Source organism: Diuraphis noxia, unplaced genomic scaffold, assembly GCF_037042655.1.
Source record: "Diuraphis noxia isolate RWA-SAM2 unplaced genomic scaffold, SU_Dnox_SAM2 contig0003, whole genome shotgun sequence".
NCBI lineage: Eukaryota > Metazoa > Arthropoda > Insecta > Hemiptera > Aphididae > Diuraphis > Diuraphis noxia.
Genome location: NW_028301713.1, coordinates 31,768,892 through 31,784,776, shown reverse-complemented (window position 1 = coordinate 31,784,776; position 15,885 = coordinate 31,768,892). Strand labels below are relative to the sequence as shown.

General features: G+C 26.9%; 1 protein-coding gene across 4 annotated transcripts in view; it reads right to left on the bottom strand.

Annotated features, from left to right (window-relative positions):
• Positions 1–4,274: 4,274 nt before the first annotated feature.
• The window catches only part of LOC107163262 (ATP-binding cassette sub-family C member 4-like), a 56,974-nt gene continuing 45,363 nt past the window's right edge, over positions 4,275–15,885 (bottom strand). For 2 of the 4 annotated variants that reach the window (XM_015510585.2, XM_015510588.2), the window contains 22 exons: positions 12,203–12,413; positions 9,906–10,128; positions 9,643–9,799; positions 9,383–9,521; positions 9,184–9,294; positions 8,819–9,100; positions 8,584–8,748; positions 8,395–8,516; positions 8,009–8,106; positions 7,868–7,953; positions 7,324–7,715; positions 6,948–7,255; positions 6,803–6,882; positions 6,576–6,726; positions 6,374–6,480; positions 6,187–6,310; positions 5,936–6,106; positions 5,727–5,854; positions 5,422–5,667; positions 5,154–5,326; positions 4,814–5,054; positions 4,275–4,712 (listed from right to left, as the gene is read on the bottom strand). In XM_015510585.2, coding sequence (XP_015366071.2) covers positions 4,629–4,712; positions 4,814–5,054; positions 5,154–5,326; positions 5,422–5,667; positions 5,727–5,854; positions 5,936–6,106; positions 6,187–6,310; positions 6,374–6,480; positions 6,576–6,726; positions 6,803–6,882; positions 6,948–7,255; positions 7,324–7,715; positions 7,868–7,953; positions 8,009–8,106; positions 8,395–8,516; positions 8,584–8,748; positions 8,819–9,100; positions 9,184–9,294; positions 9,383–9,521; positions 9,643–9,799; positions 9,906–10,128; positions 12,203–12,413 — 3,799 coding nt within the window. In that variant the 3' untranslated portion in view covers positions 4,275–4,628. The remainder of the gene's footprint in view (positions 4,713–4,813; positions 5,055–5,153; positions 5,327–5,421; positions 5,668–5,726; positions 5,855–5,935; positions 6,107–6,186; positions 6,311–6,373; positions 6,481–6,575; positions 6,727–6,802; positions 6,883–6,947; positions 7,256–7,323; positions 7,716–7,867; positions 7,954–8,008; positions 8,107–8,394; positions 8,517–8,583; positions 8,749–8,818; positions 9,101–9,183; positions 9,295–9,382; positions 9,522–9,642; positions 9,800–9,905; positions 10,129–12,202; positions 12,414–15,885) is intronic. The other 2 variants (XM_015510586.2, XM_015510584.2) reach the window with 1 other exon arrangement.

Sequence of the window (15,885 nt, the reverse complement as noted above, 5' to 3'; positions counted from 1 at the left end):
AATATGTTTAAAATAGTATGTATATCATTTACTATATAAATATTTTAGTTTTCTCATTAATTAATATTGGTTTGCCCGAATTTAGTAGATTTACTTATATGATATTCAATTTCAAAACTATTTACTAAAATATCATAAGCGCTGCACTTGTGAATAGCCACCTATGTATGATTAAGTGACAGTAGAATTATATAAATAACTCATTAGTCATCATCGAACCACCACATATTGTGATAATAGCAATATTGATATCGTTTTTGGCTCATAAAATTTTTGTTTAGATAAATTTTCTTATTTATGTTTAAATTTTATAATTATTTTTTAAAAGAAGTGGTGTATGTTCTACTTTAAATTATTATCGATTAATTAATTAAACCTATTTTTGTTATTCATACGACTGTGCAGTTTTTCGAAGTTTCAACAGAAATATATTTATTTATTTTATTTTGCATAAGACATCGGCTATAATATTCTAAGTCTAACTTACACTATAAAGTAACAATATAAAATATTAAGTACTTATATAAATGGGTGTATATGTTCAACATTTACATTGAACAACATCCCAATTCCCACATCGGATACAATAAAATACCTAGGACTCAATCTCGACAAACGAATAACATGAAAAAATCATATACATGCCAAAAGACTGACTCTCAACGCCCGTATGCGCATGCTCAGCCCTCAAGAAATACTAACACCAATCTAAAAGTTAAACTTCTAATTTACAAATCTCTCCTGAAACTTATTTGGGGTACAGCTATAGCATACAGCTCTGGGGTTCAGCAAAAAAATCCAACACCAATAAAATCCAAGTAGGTATTCCAAAACCTAGTTCTTCGACGACTTTCCACTGCACCACCGTACGTCTAAAACCTAACATTACATAACAATTTTCACATGAAAGCCATCAATGAAGAAGCTCAATTCTTTTACTGGCGCTTCCGCATGCGACTTCTATCCCACCAAAACCTCTTATTAAAAGCCTCTCCGCTCTAAGTCCCCCAGGAAATCCAATTCGTAGGCTAAAAAGGAAATGGTGTCGTGACCTTCTACAATTATCAAGTTAAAATATACAATGTATATGTATATACACAAAATTCCAACCATCAATAATTAACAAAAAAAAAAAAAATATATATATATAAATTAATAATAATTCATGCTAAGTGTTGCCAGTGGGCGGCTTCTTAATCAATTTATCACGTCCTGTCTGCTCTTAGTTATGTGCTAAGATGTGCTTATTGTACATATACTTGTATAGATTGTTTATTTCTAATAAAAAATAAAAAAAAATATTGAAAATTTGTTATAGATATCTAGCACTCATAGATTATTCATAATATCATATATTTCATTTTGCGATAATGCAGGGTTTATATAAAATCCTATATCATAAATTCATAACATCGGTAAAATCAGTTATAGTTTTTGAGACGAGAGATATAGTGGTTAAAACATCTGTATTTTTAATTGAGGATTTTATAGAAGAAAGTGCTCGCTTTTTGGAGAGAGATGGTGATGAATGTGGCGTATCTTCTAATTCAGACGTTGTACACGATGTAATGTTCTAATTAGAATCGGGTTGACTACGACAGTTAGATATTTTCATAAAAGGCAAAGTAAAAGTTTGTTTCTTTTGTGCCTTTTTCACTGTTTTAAAAGCACAATAACATTATTAAATACTATTTAGTTTTATATTTAGTTAATTAATTTAACTACTCTTTATATTATAGTTCGTAGTTTCGAGTCTTTAAAGGCTTAAGAATAAACTAGAACTAACTAGAAAAAAAATTACCATAATGTTGTACTCCCGTAAATTTGACCTATTTACGACGACAACAGTCAACAGCAGAAAATAAAATTGTTGTACTTCGAATGTACTGTACACTTTATATCTTTGCCCTTTGCTATAGTGGTCAATAATAATATTATTGTATTCGAAGAAAGACAATAAGGCGATAACCAATAATATGGATCACCCGACATCACGAAACGCTAATACAATTCTAAGAATTGCTAAACAACTGCACCAAAAGGTATCGCACAGATGTAGTCGGCTCAGTTGCGGTCAATACCTTTTTTGTGGCACTTGCGGTCACTATTTTTTTTTTACATAATATATGAACTGGTTTTACAATACTGATATAATAATAATAAAGTTAAAATCTATACTATATTAAAAATCAAACTTTCCTTCTTTTATGTTATTTTTATATACAAATTAGTACAACGTTATCGATGTCAAGGCGATAGTAAAATTGAAAAAATCTTAAAATCATATGAAGAGGATAGAGACTTAAAAAAATGTCTAACAATTCTTTCTTTCATACAAAAACTTGATTAATAGGCAATAACAATTAACTGACATGTATCAATAAAGTAGCGTTTACAAATTAATAATTATATATTTTATATTTATATCATAATAGTTTACAATAAATATTTATTTTTTTAAAACAACTTTTAAGTACACCAGTAAATATTAAATAATATTTATTGCCAGTCCTAACTCCTAAGCCTGTAAAAAAGCGAAGGAAAGTTAATATAGTATAAGTTTAACTTTATTATTATTATATCAGTTTTGTAAAAACAGTTCATACCTATATGTAAGAAAAAAAATAGTGCCGCAACTGTGCCTACCGCATCTGTGCCATAATCGTCTATAAAAAAGTTTTTATTACTTATTATAAGCTGGAAAATGGAAATATCTTTTCTAAACATTGTTTTTCACTCCTTGATAAAAACACTTTCTTCAAAGTCTGCATGAAAAAATCATTTTTGTGGTTAACGAGCGATTCAGGCGATTTTAAATGGCGTGGAATTTATTTCATTTTCATGTTTGACTTTATATTTTTCATTTTCCTTTTTAACAAAAAATTTCAAAAATCTTCAGAGTCCAATGACAACAGCAGTACCGTACGTCACAATAGTCTTAGATATTTTAATATGCACCCGTCCCAAAGAACCACCTGCTATGTCTGCTATTGCCTATTTCGTCGCCGTTCAAAGCTATCGTATATATTCTACATGATTGTCAATTGGTGTATTTGATATGTACTTAGTTTTTAAAGAGTTTGATATAGGTAACTTTATTTTATTTTGTATTGATTTTTTAACTTTTTTCTATTATTTTTAATTTAATTTAATGTGGCAGTATGCATTATTTTTACTGCTACAATCTAATACATATATGTTACGGTAAAAGTACGAATACCGGTAAATCCTAGGTTTCCCCGACTACTGTTGGTAAATGTCCGAAATTTGTACACAAATTTCGTAACTTTGGTCGGTATTTTTCTTGTAAGAAATAGATTACAGAAATTAGAGACTCATTAAGATGGTTTTTCCTAAATTCGCATTTTAAAGAGGTTCTCAAGCAATGATTTTGATATTCACGATGGAAATTACGTGTGTATTATAGTTGCTATAATGTAAAAGAGGTACGAGATTTGCTCATGCATACACACAATAACACACACATCATATTGGCATATTATACGCTAAAAACAAACATTTCAACCAATGTTTTAAACATGTGATAAAAAATCTGAAAAAATATTTAAATTTGTTATGGAGTAAATTTGATTAATTAAATAATTTAAATATCATTAACTCTATTGGTACAGAAGCAACAACGAACCAAATATAAATATGATTAATCAACCTAATTTATCAAAATCCAAAATGTAGTTAATAGTCATAGAAGAAGTTATTATGAAATTTCTCATTATAATTTGACAGAAATGTATAAAAAAGTATGCTACTCATGGGCGCACATTGGTAAAATTTTAAGGAGGGTCAAAATCAAAAAAAATCTCAAATGTAAGAAAGTAAAGATTTATTGTTATTTTCACATATGAATGTAAATATGCATGCTATATTTGTATTGTCATATATATATAGGTACAGTTGATTCATATTATTTTTTATCCAGGGGGGGGGCAAGTGCCCTATATTGCCCCCCCCCAATGGGCGCCCATGATGCTACTCAAATAACAATTGGAGACATCGTTTTGAAACTCCTAACACTTAATAACTAGGAGTACAGTAATTTTTTAAAGTTGGGAATTATAAAAACTATGAACATTAAATAGTTTCAATAATTGTATTAATTGTTGATAGCAAAATTATATACCTCTAACACAATCTATACATTATTATAGCCATAAAACATGTTATACAAATAGCTAGGTATAATATTTTATAATTAATGTAAATCTAATATTTATATTAATAAATATTTAGAATAAAAATAAACAACACTTAAGTACAAAAGTGATCATCTTTATTTCAACAATATAAACACATAGAATTTAATAGACAACAACTTACTTATCCTTATAGTATACAATATAAACCATATAGCAAAATAAAATGTTTATATGTCTTAGAAATACTAACATTGACTAAGTAAGAACTAATTTGATTTGAATTTAAAATATTTATGAAGGATAAACTAATCATACAAAATTCCCTTAAAATAAAACAGCAATGTTGAGAACATTTATCATGATAAAAACATTATATGAACATTAAGTTAGAATAATTAAAAATATGTTTGATATAATATATTATGTAAGGCATCGTGTGGTTAATATAAATTACTATGGAAACAAAAACAACTAAGTATTCCTACTTGTGTCATCTACATCTTCATCAATTAATTTTATTGGAGATTCTCTAGTCAACTGCTGGGTTTTATAGCTCTGTTTGTATAAACAAATTAATTTCATAAAAGTCAAAATTATATATTATGAACAAATTTCAACACAGTCAAATAGAAAGAGAAAATTATAAAATATATTACCTCGGCAGCTACACTATGTAACAAATCAGCCGTAGCCTTTCCAGTTTGAGCTACCATTTTGTACAAAAACCCATCTTTGTTTTTCAACAAATTGTAAGGATGATCGAATTCGACCATCTTACCAGCATCCATTACAAGAACCTTGTCTGAATCCATAACAGTATTTAAACGGTGAGCAATCGTTAAGACTGTACACATTCTGAACTTATTTCTAATGGTATTTTGAATCAATGCATCAGTTCTGTGAAAATAAACAAGGAAATAATATAGTTCTGATAACTTAAAGTATAAACAAATTAACAAACAACAGAAGTTATGTAGTATATTTATTATTTATTACTGTGGATCGACATTGGCAGTGGCTTCATCTAACACAAGGATTTTATTGTTTCGTACTATAGCTCTAGCCAAACACACCAATTGTCTTTGACCAACACTGAAATTTGAACCACCTTCAGACATTTTTGAGTTTAGACCACCAGGTAAATCTTCAACTGCATCCTTAAGTTCGACCTTTAATAACATTATTATAATTAATATGAGGGTTGTAACTACAATCATAATCAATAAAAATATAATAGAGAAAAATATAAAAAATTGATCATTACTTCGTCTAACGCATTCCAAAGAGCATGATCTGGATATTCATCAAAAGGATCTAAGTTTTTTCGCATTGTTCCCGAAAACAAAACTGGTTCCTGAGGAATGATGGAAAGTTTGGACCGAAGTTCATGTAGTCCCAAATTATTAATGTCTAAATCATCAACAAAAATGGAACCTTCATTTACTGCTAATCTAAACAATGCTCCTATCAAAGATGACTTTCCAGCACCAGTTCTACCAACGATTCCGACCTAAATGTTATGTGATTATTAAAGATAGTTTCAAAATATGATTTAATACTCAAAATTACTTTTTCCATTGATTCGATTTTAATATTGAGATCTTTCAAGACATGTGGTGAATCTAGGCTATAACGTAAATAAAAGTTTTTGAAAATGATTTGTCCTTTATGAGGCCAATCCTTCAATGGTTTTTTTTCTAAAAACAAATATTTACAAAATATCACGCTCAGTATTTTTCGATTTACGTTTCATTACAAAACAATTTAATCTAAATTACCTGGAGACGATTCAAGAGCAGCTTCCTGTGGGGCATTTGTATATTCTAGTACTCTTTCAACTGATGTCATTTGATTTTCTAATTCTGCTGATTGTCTCATTCCCCATTGGAACATACCGGTCAATCCAATAGCTTGAGTAATAGCCAGACCAACATTTCCTCCAAATGTATCTAAAATTAAATTAAATTAATAACATTTAATCATAATCTTATATTTATTATTTTAATATTCATTTAATTTTATAACTTACTACTGCCTATAATTAAGAAACTGAATGTTACTACGCTTATATAAATAAGGCAGACTATATCCAACCAAAAACCAAATGCTCTACTTGAAGAAATAAATAAATACCATGCTGAAGAATGTAAATCCTAAAATTTTTAAAATAATTAACATTTAAATAATAGAAACAAAAAATCGCTATTTTTACTAACTTGATGGTTATCAAATTCTTTGGATAAAATTTGTTCAGCTTCAAATGCTCTAATTGTTGTTAAACCTTGTAAAGATGCATTTAAATGTGCAAATACGGGGCTCCGTGCTAGTTTTTATTAAAAAAGAAAAAATATTCAAATTTTATAATACTACATTATTTTGTAATATAAATAATGGTTGTAAAAATGTATGTGTGCTTACTAACTCCTTCCAATCGTTTGACACTTCGAGAAGTTGACAAATAGAAAACTCGAATTTTATAAAAGATGATTCCAACTATGAAAGTTGGTATCATAAGATAAACGTTAACTAGTCCAACAACGATGATAATTCCCAATAGTGTTAATCCAATCTATAATAAACATAATATATACATAGAAATTGGTTTCATAAAATTTAGATATAATTAAGTTAATGTTTTTAATTACTTGTATACAATCCATTAAAGCTACTGGTAACATTTCATCAATTGCACCCATGTCTTTTGAAAATCGGTTGAGAATTCGTCCTGTTAAAATACAAAATAATGATTAAGTAGAACTAATTAAAAAACAATAATTAAAAAAATTTTACCAGATGAATTAGTGTTGAAAAAATACATAGTTGCTCTGGTTATAGCATTGAACATCTTATTATGTAAATTCATAGAAGCTCTCATACAAACCGATACAAATGTAGCAGACCTGATAAGGGTAGATAATATCATAGAAAATGTTAAGACAGCAAAAACTATGATACAAGTTTGCCGTGAAATTGTCCACCATAACAACTGATCAGAAATAACACTAGTCGAAGATGTAGTTGTACTATTATAATCTGTAGGAATCAGTTTATCATTTATATCACTTGTATTACGAAAAACAAGTTCTTCTAGATTGACCCTATAAATAAAATTTGAAATGTAATAAAATAAAATAAATATTAATATTATAATTGTGCTGCACAGTACCAGTATGTTATCCAATAATCTCCGCCAGATGCTAAGGCTTGGGTGATAACACACATAAATAATAAAAATGATATTTTACAAGCATTTCCACCAGCAGAAAAATAAGATGAGTATACAGTAAGTGAAATATTTCCAGAAGAACGAGTTTCAGCTATTTCGACTGGTTCTTCCTGAGTTCCAAGTTTGCTCTCATCAATGGATGAAGCAACACTTTGAACAGAGACTTGTCTTGATAGAATGGTACGAGGACTTAATGTATGAGTACTCTCGTGTTTAGAATTAGATTCATTTTCTGATAGAACAGTTGTATCTACTAATGATCCAAGCAACTTTGTAAAGTCTAAACCAGAAGCTTGAAGTTCCTGATATGAACCTTCAGCTAATATATTTGCCTATTAAGGAATATAAAATTAGATTCATTAATTACTATTATACAATTCTAAGTTGATATTATTTAGTTCAAAAATTATATAACACAAAAATGTACAAATCATAGAATTTTATGTTAAACAATACTAAATAGTAAATAGTAAAAAATACTTGCATTTTCCATTAAAATAATTTGATCAACTTTAGTTAGATATTGTAATTGATGAGTAATAAGAATACAAGTCTTTTCTTTTAAATAACCTAAAAAAATATAAATATTATAACTATCCCAACATTAAATAATGTTCAAAGTTACCTTTAATGCATATTTCAAATAAATGTTTTCCAACATGAGTGTCAACAGCAGATAAAGGATCATCCAATAAGTAAATATCTGCTGGTTTATAAACAGCTCTGTAACAAAAATAAAAAGTGATTATTTAATTCTATATTATATGGGATCATATTATAGCTGATAAAGCTTAATTTTCAACAACAAAAAACTAACAAATTTATCTAATGTTCCTACAATATTTACTAATTACATTTAATAGGGTAAAACATTTCAAACACAAGTACACAACTAACAGTAACATACAGTAACAAAATAATATATTAAGTCAAACTTATTAATATCAGACAAATTATTATAACAATTCTTTTTATAAATTTAATTCACAGCTAGTTATCAACTTAACTTACCTAGCTAAATTAATTCTTGCTCTTTGTCCACCACTAAGAGAAACTCCTCTTTCTCCTACAATTGTTCTATCACCATAGGGTAATTGTTCAAAATCTGTTTTCAACGCACATACTTTTATAACCTGGTTTACAAAAAATATGTACATACAAATTAATAATAAGGATTTGAAAATTTTGCTTAGTAATTACTTTTCTATAACGTTCCTTGTTCATAGGCAAGCCAAATAAAATGTTTTGTTGAACTGATCCAGCAAATAACCATGGTTCTTGCGATGCATAAGATACTACACCGCGCACAGAAATATTTCCCTCAGAAAGTGGTAATTCTCGTAAAATTGCGTGTAATAATGAACTCTGTAAATAATTATTAAAAAATTATAATATTATAATATAAATTATTTTTCATAGCTCTTGTTTATTTTACTTTTCCAGCTCCTACTGGACCAATGACTGCAACTAATCTACCAGGTTTTACAGTTAAATTGATATTTTCTAAAGAATTCTCAGTTTGAGCATCTGTCCACTTAGCTGTAGCATTAGAAACAACTATACCTAAATTTCCTAATTGTTCAGGATCATTTTGATCATTTAGTAGGGATGTATTGTTGTCATTAACAATGATTGGTTTTCTAACACCATTAGAAGCTTTGTCAGCTTTTGAACGATTCGCCACCTGAGTGTTTTTTTCTTCATACAGTAGAAAATTCTGAAAAAAAATGTTTAAATATATTTGTAAAATGTAAATTTATCATTTTTAAAATAAATATAATAGTATGATACTATTCATACTTGTAGGCGTTTAATGGATATTAACATCTCAGCTATTTGCCCAATACCTTGAGGGAAAAATACTGTCATTGTTGTTCGCAATATATTGTAGTACGATGTTATGACAAAAACCTAAAAGCAAGTAGATGTAGTTTAAATATTGTATTATTTTAATTCCAATAAAATAAATTGTTATTATTTAAACTGCAAGGGTTTATACTTTTTGGGCAGTGATAAAATTTCCGAGCAGCACGTATGACAAAATACTGAAGAACAACGCAATTCTAGTATGAAACACTATGAATGATAACAAGATGCCTCTGATATAAGAGGACCCCTTAATTTGTTGAATTTCTTTCCTATTAACATACCAAAATGTGAATTACAAATACATTTAAAGAGACATTAAAACAATTAGGTTGTTTTCTTTAGATTTTTACAAAATCACAACTTAGGTATCTTAAGTAAAAATGAACATACTTTCTAGCGTATTTTACAAGGTAGGCGAAAGGTTTTTCCCACGTATACATTTTAATTACTTGTATGCCCGAAATGATTTCATTCATCAAACGAACCCTCTCGTCAGTCCGAATAGCTGTTTTCAGTCGAAGTTCCGAAGTTTTTTTTCCCAACCAACCTAGAAGTTGAACATTCGTTTTATTTATTAAATATCATACATAATTATAGATAACCAATACAAATGCACGCTATTAAATTGTTGTTTAAAATATTATTTTACAAACCTTGTAAAGGAATAAACATAAGTAACGCGCCTACTCCAAATATTGATGATACACCTACTTCTTGCCACAAAAAATATGTGACTACAATTGTTTCAAGGGGACCGATCCATAGGTAGTGCAGAAATATTATTGCTATATCGAATCGATTTACATCATTTGATAGTAAATTTACTACTTGACCGACCGTAGTTTCACCAAGAGCAGTTTTACTAAGTCGTAATGCCTATACATAAGAAATTTTATATATTTTTATTCTTTTCTTATTCACAATATTAATATTTACAAGAAAATTGCTATAATTAACAAAAATTATTAAAGTCAACACATAATAATATTTAAAATCAAATCAAACAACAATTATAATAATACACAAATCATGCAAAAAGTCAAACATTTTACTTTCTAATTTAAAATATTATCAAAGCTCAAACTAGCATGCACGAACTATTTACAATTTATATACAAACAATTAATTTAATTTATACAAATTATTATTATAGGTAGGTATTAATATTGATGGACAGGCATAAGTGTGTAATGTAATTACTTATAAAAATGAATATTTAATTATAATTATCTATAATTTTGGAAAATTAATTTTTAAAACCAAAAATATAAGAATAACTAACAAATTATTATTTACCTATTTAAATAAAACATGTATAAAACATGCGCTTCATAAGTAGATTTACAAATACTTAAGAAAATACATCAAGGTATTTAGTTAAGTTAAAAAAATGTGACACACATGAGAAAACACATTTACTCACATATTGTTTCATACAAAGTACATTCACTATGAAAGAAAATCATAAATAATAATAAATATGAGTTATCCAAAAATTATTTAATTTTTTTTAATTTGTGCAGGTTGTTACAGGTAAAATATTTAGTTTTTTATTTTTATAGTTAAGAATAAATAATATTTATGATCTATATAGGCAATACAATACTTGGTATACATAAAATATAATAGGCTTGATCCTTTAGGTGAAGGGAAATATTTAATTATAATTCAATTCAAATTTAATTAATAAATAAATAATCAATCAAAACAAGTTAAATTATTTTTATTTTTTTTGTAAGGAAAGCCCGCAGCAAAATAGGCCATTGGGTGTGGGGTGGTGCGGTAGGGGTTATTTTTGTATGTTTGTTTGTAGGTTTTTAAGTGGGTAGGGTTGTAACACGTGTTTGTGTATGTGTGGCAAGGATATGTTGCTAAAAATTCCGGGTGGTCACCCATCCGGGAGCTAGCAACTGCGGCCGGTACGTACGCTCAGTGCGTTTCCGCAGATTGAGCGTACGACCACGCCTCACCAAGCCACTAGTTAAATTATTATATTGTAGGATAAACACATAAAAAATACTAAATATATAATACTTTTAATAGTATTATAAGATACATTTTATTTAATAGAAACCATAATTATTACATAATTTTAATTATGCCAGTACAAATATGATGTAATATACTAATATATTGTATAGCATTAAAATATATCATTTATGGGTTTTAACATTGATCAGAATTAATTTTAAAATAATAAAACAATGTCAGATTTATATAATAATAAAATTATAAATAGTAAATATAGTATAGGGTACCTACTACCTACATGATTAATCATATATTATATTATTTTGATCCTATATTGAATGTTATTGCATCATTGTATTACATAAATCAGGAAATTTTGTTTGTTTATACACCATACTAACAGATTCACCTATGAAACCCAAGACACTATGAAATAAAAACCTAATAAAAAATGATAAGCAATAAAACTAATCAGCTAAAATATAAATAACATCCATTAGGTAACTATTATTATAACAAAGAGGCCTGTAATAATGGACCTAATAATGAACAGTTTTAACAGTGAAATGATTTTTTTCACAATATCATGTGTTAGAACTTAGGTTATCTTAATTTGTATTAATGATTATTACAAAACAAATTGTTCATGTATAATAACATTGACACAAATAACCTATATAATACGTATACTATATAGCATTGCTTGTTTATCATCATCCGTGTATATTGTATGTATATTAGGCTAATTAGATAAAGATAACAAACATAGGATCACTCATCATAGCAAGAAATATACTATAATATTGTTTAATATATAATGTATGAATAATATAGAAACGACACATAAACTATAAAAAATGTATAATTAATTTTGTGTAAGTAATTGAAAATAGAACAAGATGTGTTCCTTTCAAAGCTTTCAAATAATTTATATTGCCAAATTAAAAATAAAATTTAATTTTGTTGCACATTAATATACCTTATAAAATATTGTTGAACAGCAGGCAACTCGCATCTTCATCCCACAATGTATGATTTCTAATTGTGTTGAATGATACAAGACCAGTGTAGCAAACATGCTTAACACCAAACCAGATGCATAAATATATGCATGTCTCAAGTCGGTGTGTCTGGACTCATCAGGGTCGAAATATGCTAACAGTCCGCCGATGAGCAGAGGCTGAGACATTCTGCATAGGTACACACATACAACACACACACACATATAGGTACATACTCATTTTATTATGCATTAACAAAAATAAAATACACAAATGTATAGTTCTAAATATGTTTTATATCAATAATAAATAGGTAGTACAATATTTTCAATTGTCAACCTAAATAATAAATATGAATAATAATAACTGAAATATCTAGATTCAAACAGTTCATATTATACAACTCTCTTTTTTTTTTTTACTTACCAGACAAACAAAATAAAAATTTATAAGGCATTTCATTGTAGCTACACTCAATGATTAAATATCTATACTTTAAATTTCATAAAATAAATAATAAAATGCTATAGTATGTTCATTAACAATATAATTAATATCAATCAGTATAAATATTTATTGGCCTTAAAACAATTACTAGGTCACATACAAATTTAAATTTTAGGTACTAAACTGACCAAGCTAATTGTTAATAACAACCAAAGTCAAAGGGAATATGGAAAGAATACAGAAGTGGTTTTGACAACATTTCAAGAGAGGTGTTTTAGCCCCATAGTATAACAATTGTTAGTTCTCTTACCAGAGGGTTTCCAAGTGTAATTATTGGTACTTAGGTTTTATTTGTATTATATTTTAAAATTTAAAATTATCATAAATATTTAATATTAATATTTACACATCAAAAGGAATTAACCAGGTCCCAAGTGGAGGAGGGGACTTCATCACATTTCAAAACCACCACTGCACAAAAACATATCCTAAAATCTTGTTATACAAAATAAAATATCAAAAAATCAGTTATGAGATTTATTAAAAGTGAAAGAAGTATTAAGTAATCATAAAATCATTTGATGATGAAATAACATGTGATATCGAATAACATATTTACAATTTATATTATTAAGTATGCTAAAACTACAGAGTTATTTATTAAAATGTAATCATGATAGGACCCATAAAAAACAAACATTATAAACTTTAAAAAAAAAGCTTAAATATTATTGTTACTAGGTTATGATTATATTAGGTGGTATTGGCTTACTTATAGAATTACAATAATGGAAATGTTATTTTATTATGTAGATAAATACTTTTAGTTTTTATACCTAACTAATTATAAAGTTAACTATAGATGCCAATACATTACAATATACATATATACAAATATGAATAAAACCGCATTGTGTTCTAATAAATCTTAAATTTATATTCCAATATTAAAAATATGTAAATTAATTAAACCTCAAATATTATTTTCTCACTAAAATACAGTATTTTAAACTTTAATTATCTTATATTATTATTTGTTACTATAATTTGTTGGCTAATTTATAAAATATACCTAACAAAATAGCTGACTACTACTAACTACAGAGTATTTTAATTCAGAACAATAAGTGCAATTATACTATATTATAGATGTGAATAAAATAATTTACACAACTTGATAGATAATTAATAGATTAATCATTTAAATATAGTTTTATTGTTTATAGTCTAAACATCTAACTAAAAAAATTAGTTTTCACACATGTTAAAACCACAAAACACAAAATATAGTTACGGAATTCAAACCAATGCATAGCAATAAAAAAAAAAATAATAAAGCAATATAGCAAGTTGACTAGCAAAAGATAACATTACAGAAGCTTATTATTTTGAACTACCTAATAAAGTAATCAGTGGCGTGCCCAAGGGGGGGGGTTAGGGGTTATATCCCCCCTATTGGCTTTTTTTTGTTAACTTCTACTTATTAGATATTACCAAGACATATATAAACATTTATATATGGATAGGATATGGATATTACTTTTAAAATTATCAGCAATAAGTTATTGCTTATAAATTATTTCCCATTGGCTATTATAAACATTCACTATACGGATTATACTGATTATAGATCAGTGATTATGTATTCATGTTTATGAGCAATAAATCCTCCAAGTAATAATTAATAATTAATAATGTTTATGGTAAGATAGAAGATAGAATGATGGATCATTCTTATCACGTAGACTAAAAGTATAAATATAAATTTTCGTTTGGAATAACGAATAACTAAGTTATTTTTAAGAATTATTTTTCTTTTGTATATTAATTATTTTAATAAAGGTTATAAATGATTTTAGTTTAATGTTGTCATTTTATTTAAACAATAGTGTATAGTATGTGACTATTTAAATTAATTCTAATTGTAGAATGATACTCAATATGCATGATGTACATATGTTAAGCAATTTTTGTGTTTGGATAGTCATGATTAATTTAAATGTACTTTTACTAAAAAATGTATAACATATATCCCCCCCATTGAAATTTCCTGGACACGCCACTGAAAGTAATAATAACCTACAATGAAAAATTTTGATATAGATAGTACCTATGATTGTGATAAAAAATGTTTAATTATTAAAATGATTAATGAATTATGATTAGGTAGATTTGAACTATTGCACACAAGATGTGATGTAATATTTATTTTATTTTGTAACTAGTGTGCATATTCTGTAATTATAAATATTACATCCATAATCCAATATTAAAATGTATAGTTATTTCTATTTTTAGAATTTTTTTATTTAGTTTATATTATAATGTTGATTACCTATACATTGATCTAAACTGAAATTGATTTAAACCTATGTGTTATATTATAATTTGTAATTGTACTGATTAGAATTAGTCAAATAAATATTCCATAACTGTTCATTAAAAGGGTCTATATCAGTGGTTTCCAATTAGCATTGAGCCACGGACCCCTAGCTAAAACTTAAATTTGACGGGGGACCACTTATTTGTGATTACTGACTTTTCAATTTTGTTTAATTATAAAAAAAAAATTATGTATATAATACATTAATTGTCGACCTTTTTAGCGATAATTAGTTTCAATAGTGATTGCGTAAAATACGTGGAATTTCAAACCAATACGTGTTTAAAAATTCTACTAAAATAAAATAAAAAAATCACTTCAGCACTACATAATCACAGACCCCTGGGGGTCCGAGGACCACCAATTGAGAACCGCTGGTCTATATTATTTAATTTAACTCAAATAACATCAATATAAATAAAACATTAATTGATTATATTAACAATGTAGATAGATAATTTTATGCCTAATAATATAATATCGTCTTAACCACTTAAATATCCATGATAAAAAAGTAGTAAATATGTATTGAAAGAATAATAATAATAATCAGGGTTCAGGATTTATAGCACTAAAAATCACTAAATTATGTACTCATACATGACCCAATAAAATTTAAAAAAAGCACTTGAAAGGTTATAAAAGAAAAAGATTTATTTATTTGATATAATATAAAAAATTTGTGATTTAAATACAATTAATGAATTTCAAAATACAAAAAAATTGTGTTTTGAATGCTCATAGATTATTTTCTTCACTTATCGAACGATAACAAATGTAGCCTATAGATAAATATGCATATCAGATGTTTTTCAATTTACCATCCCAGAT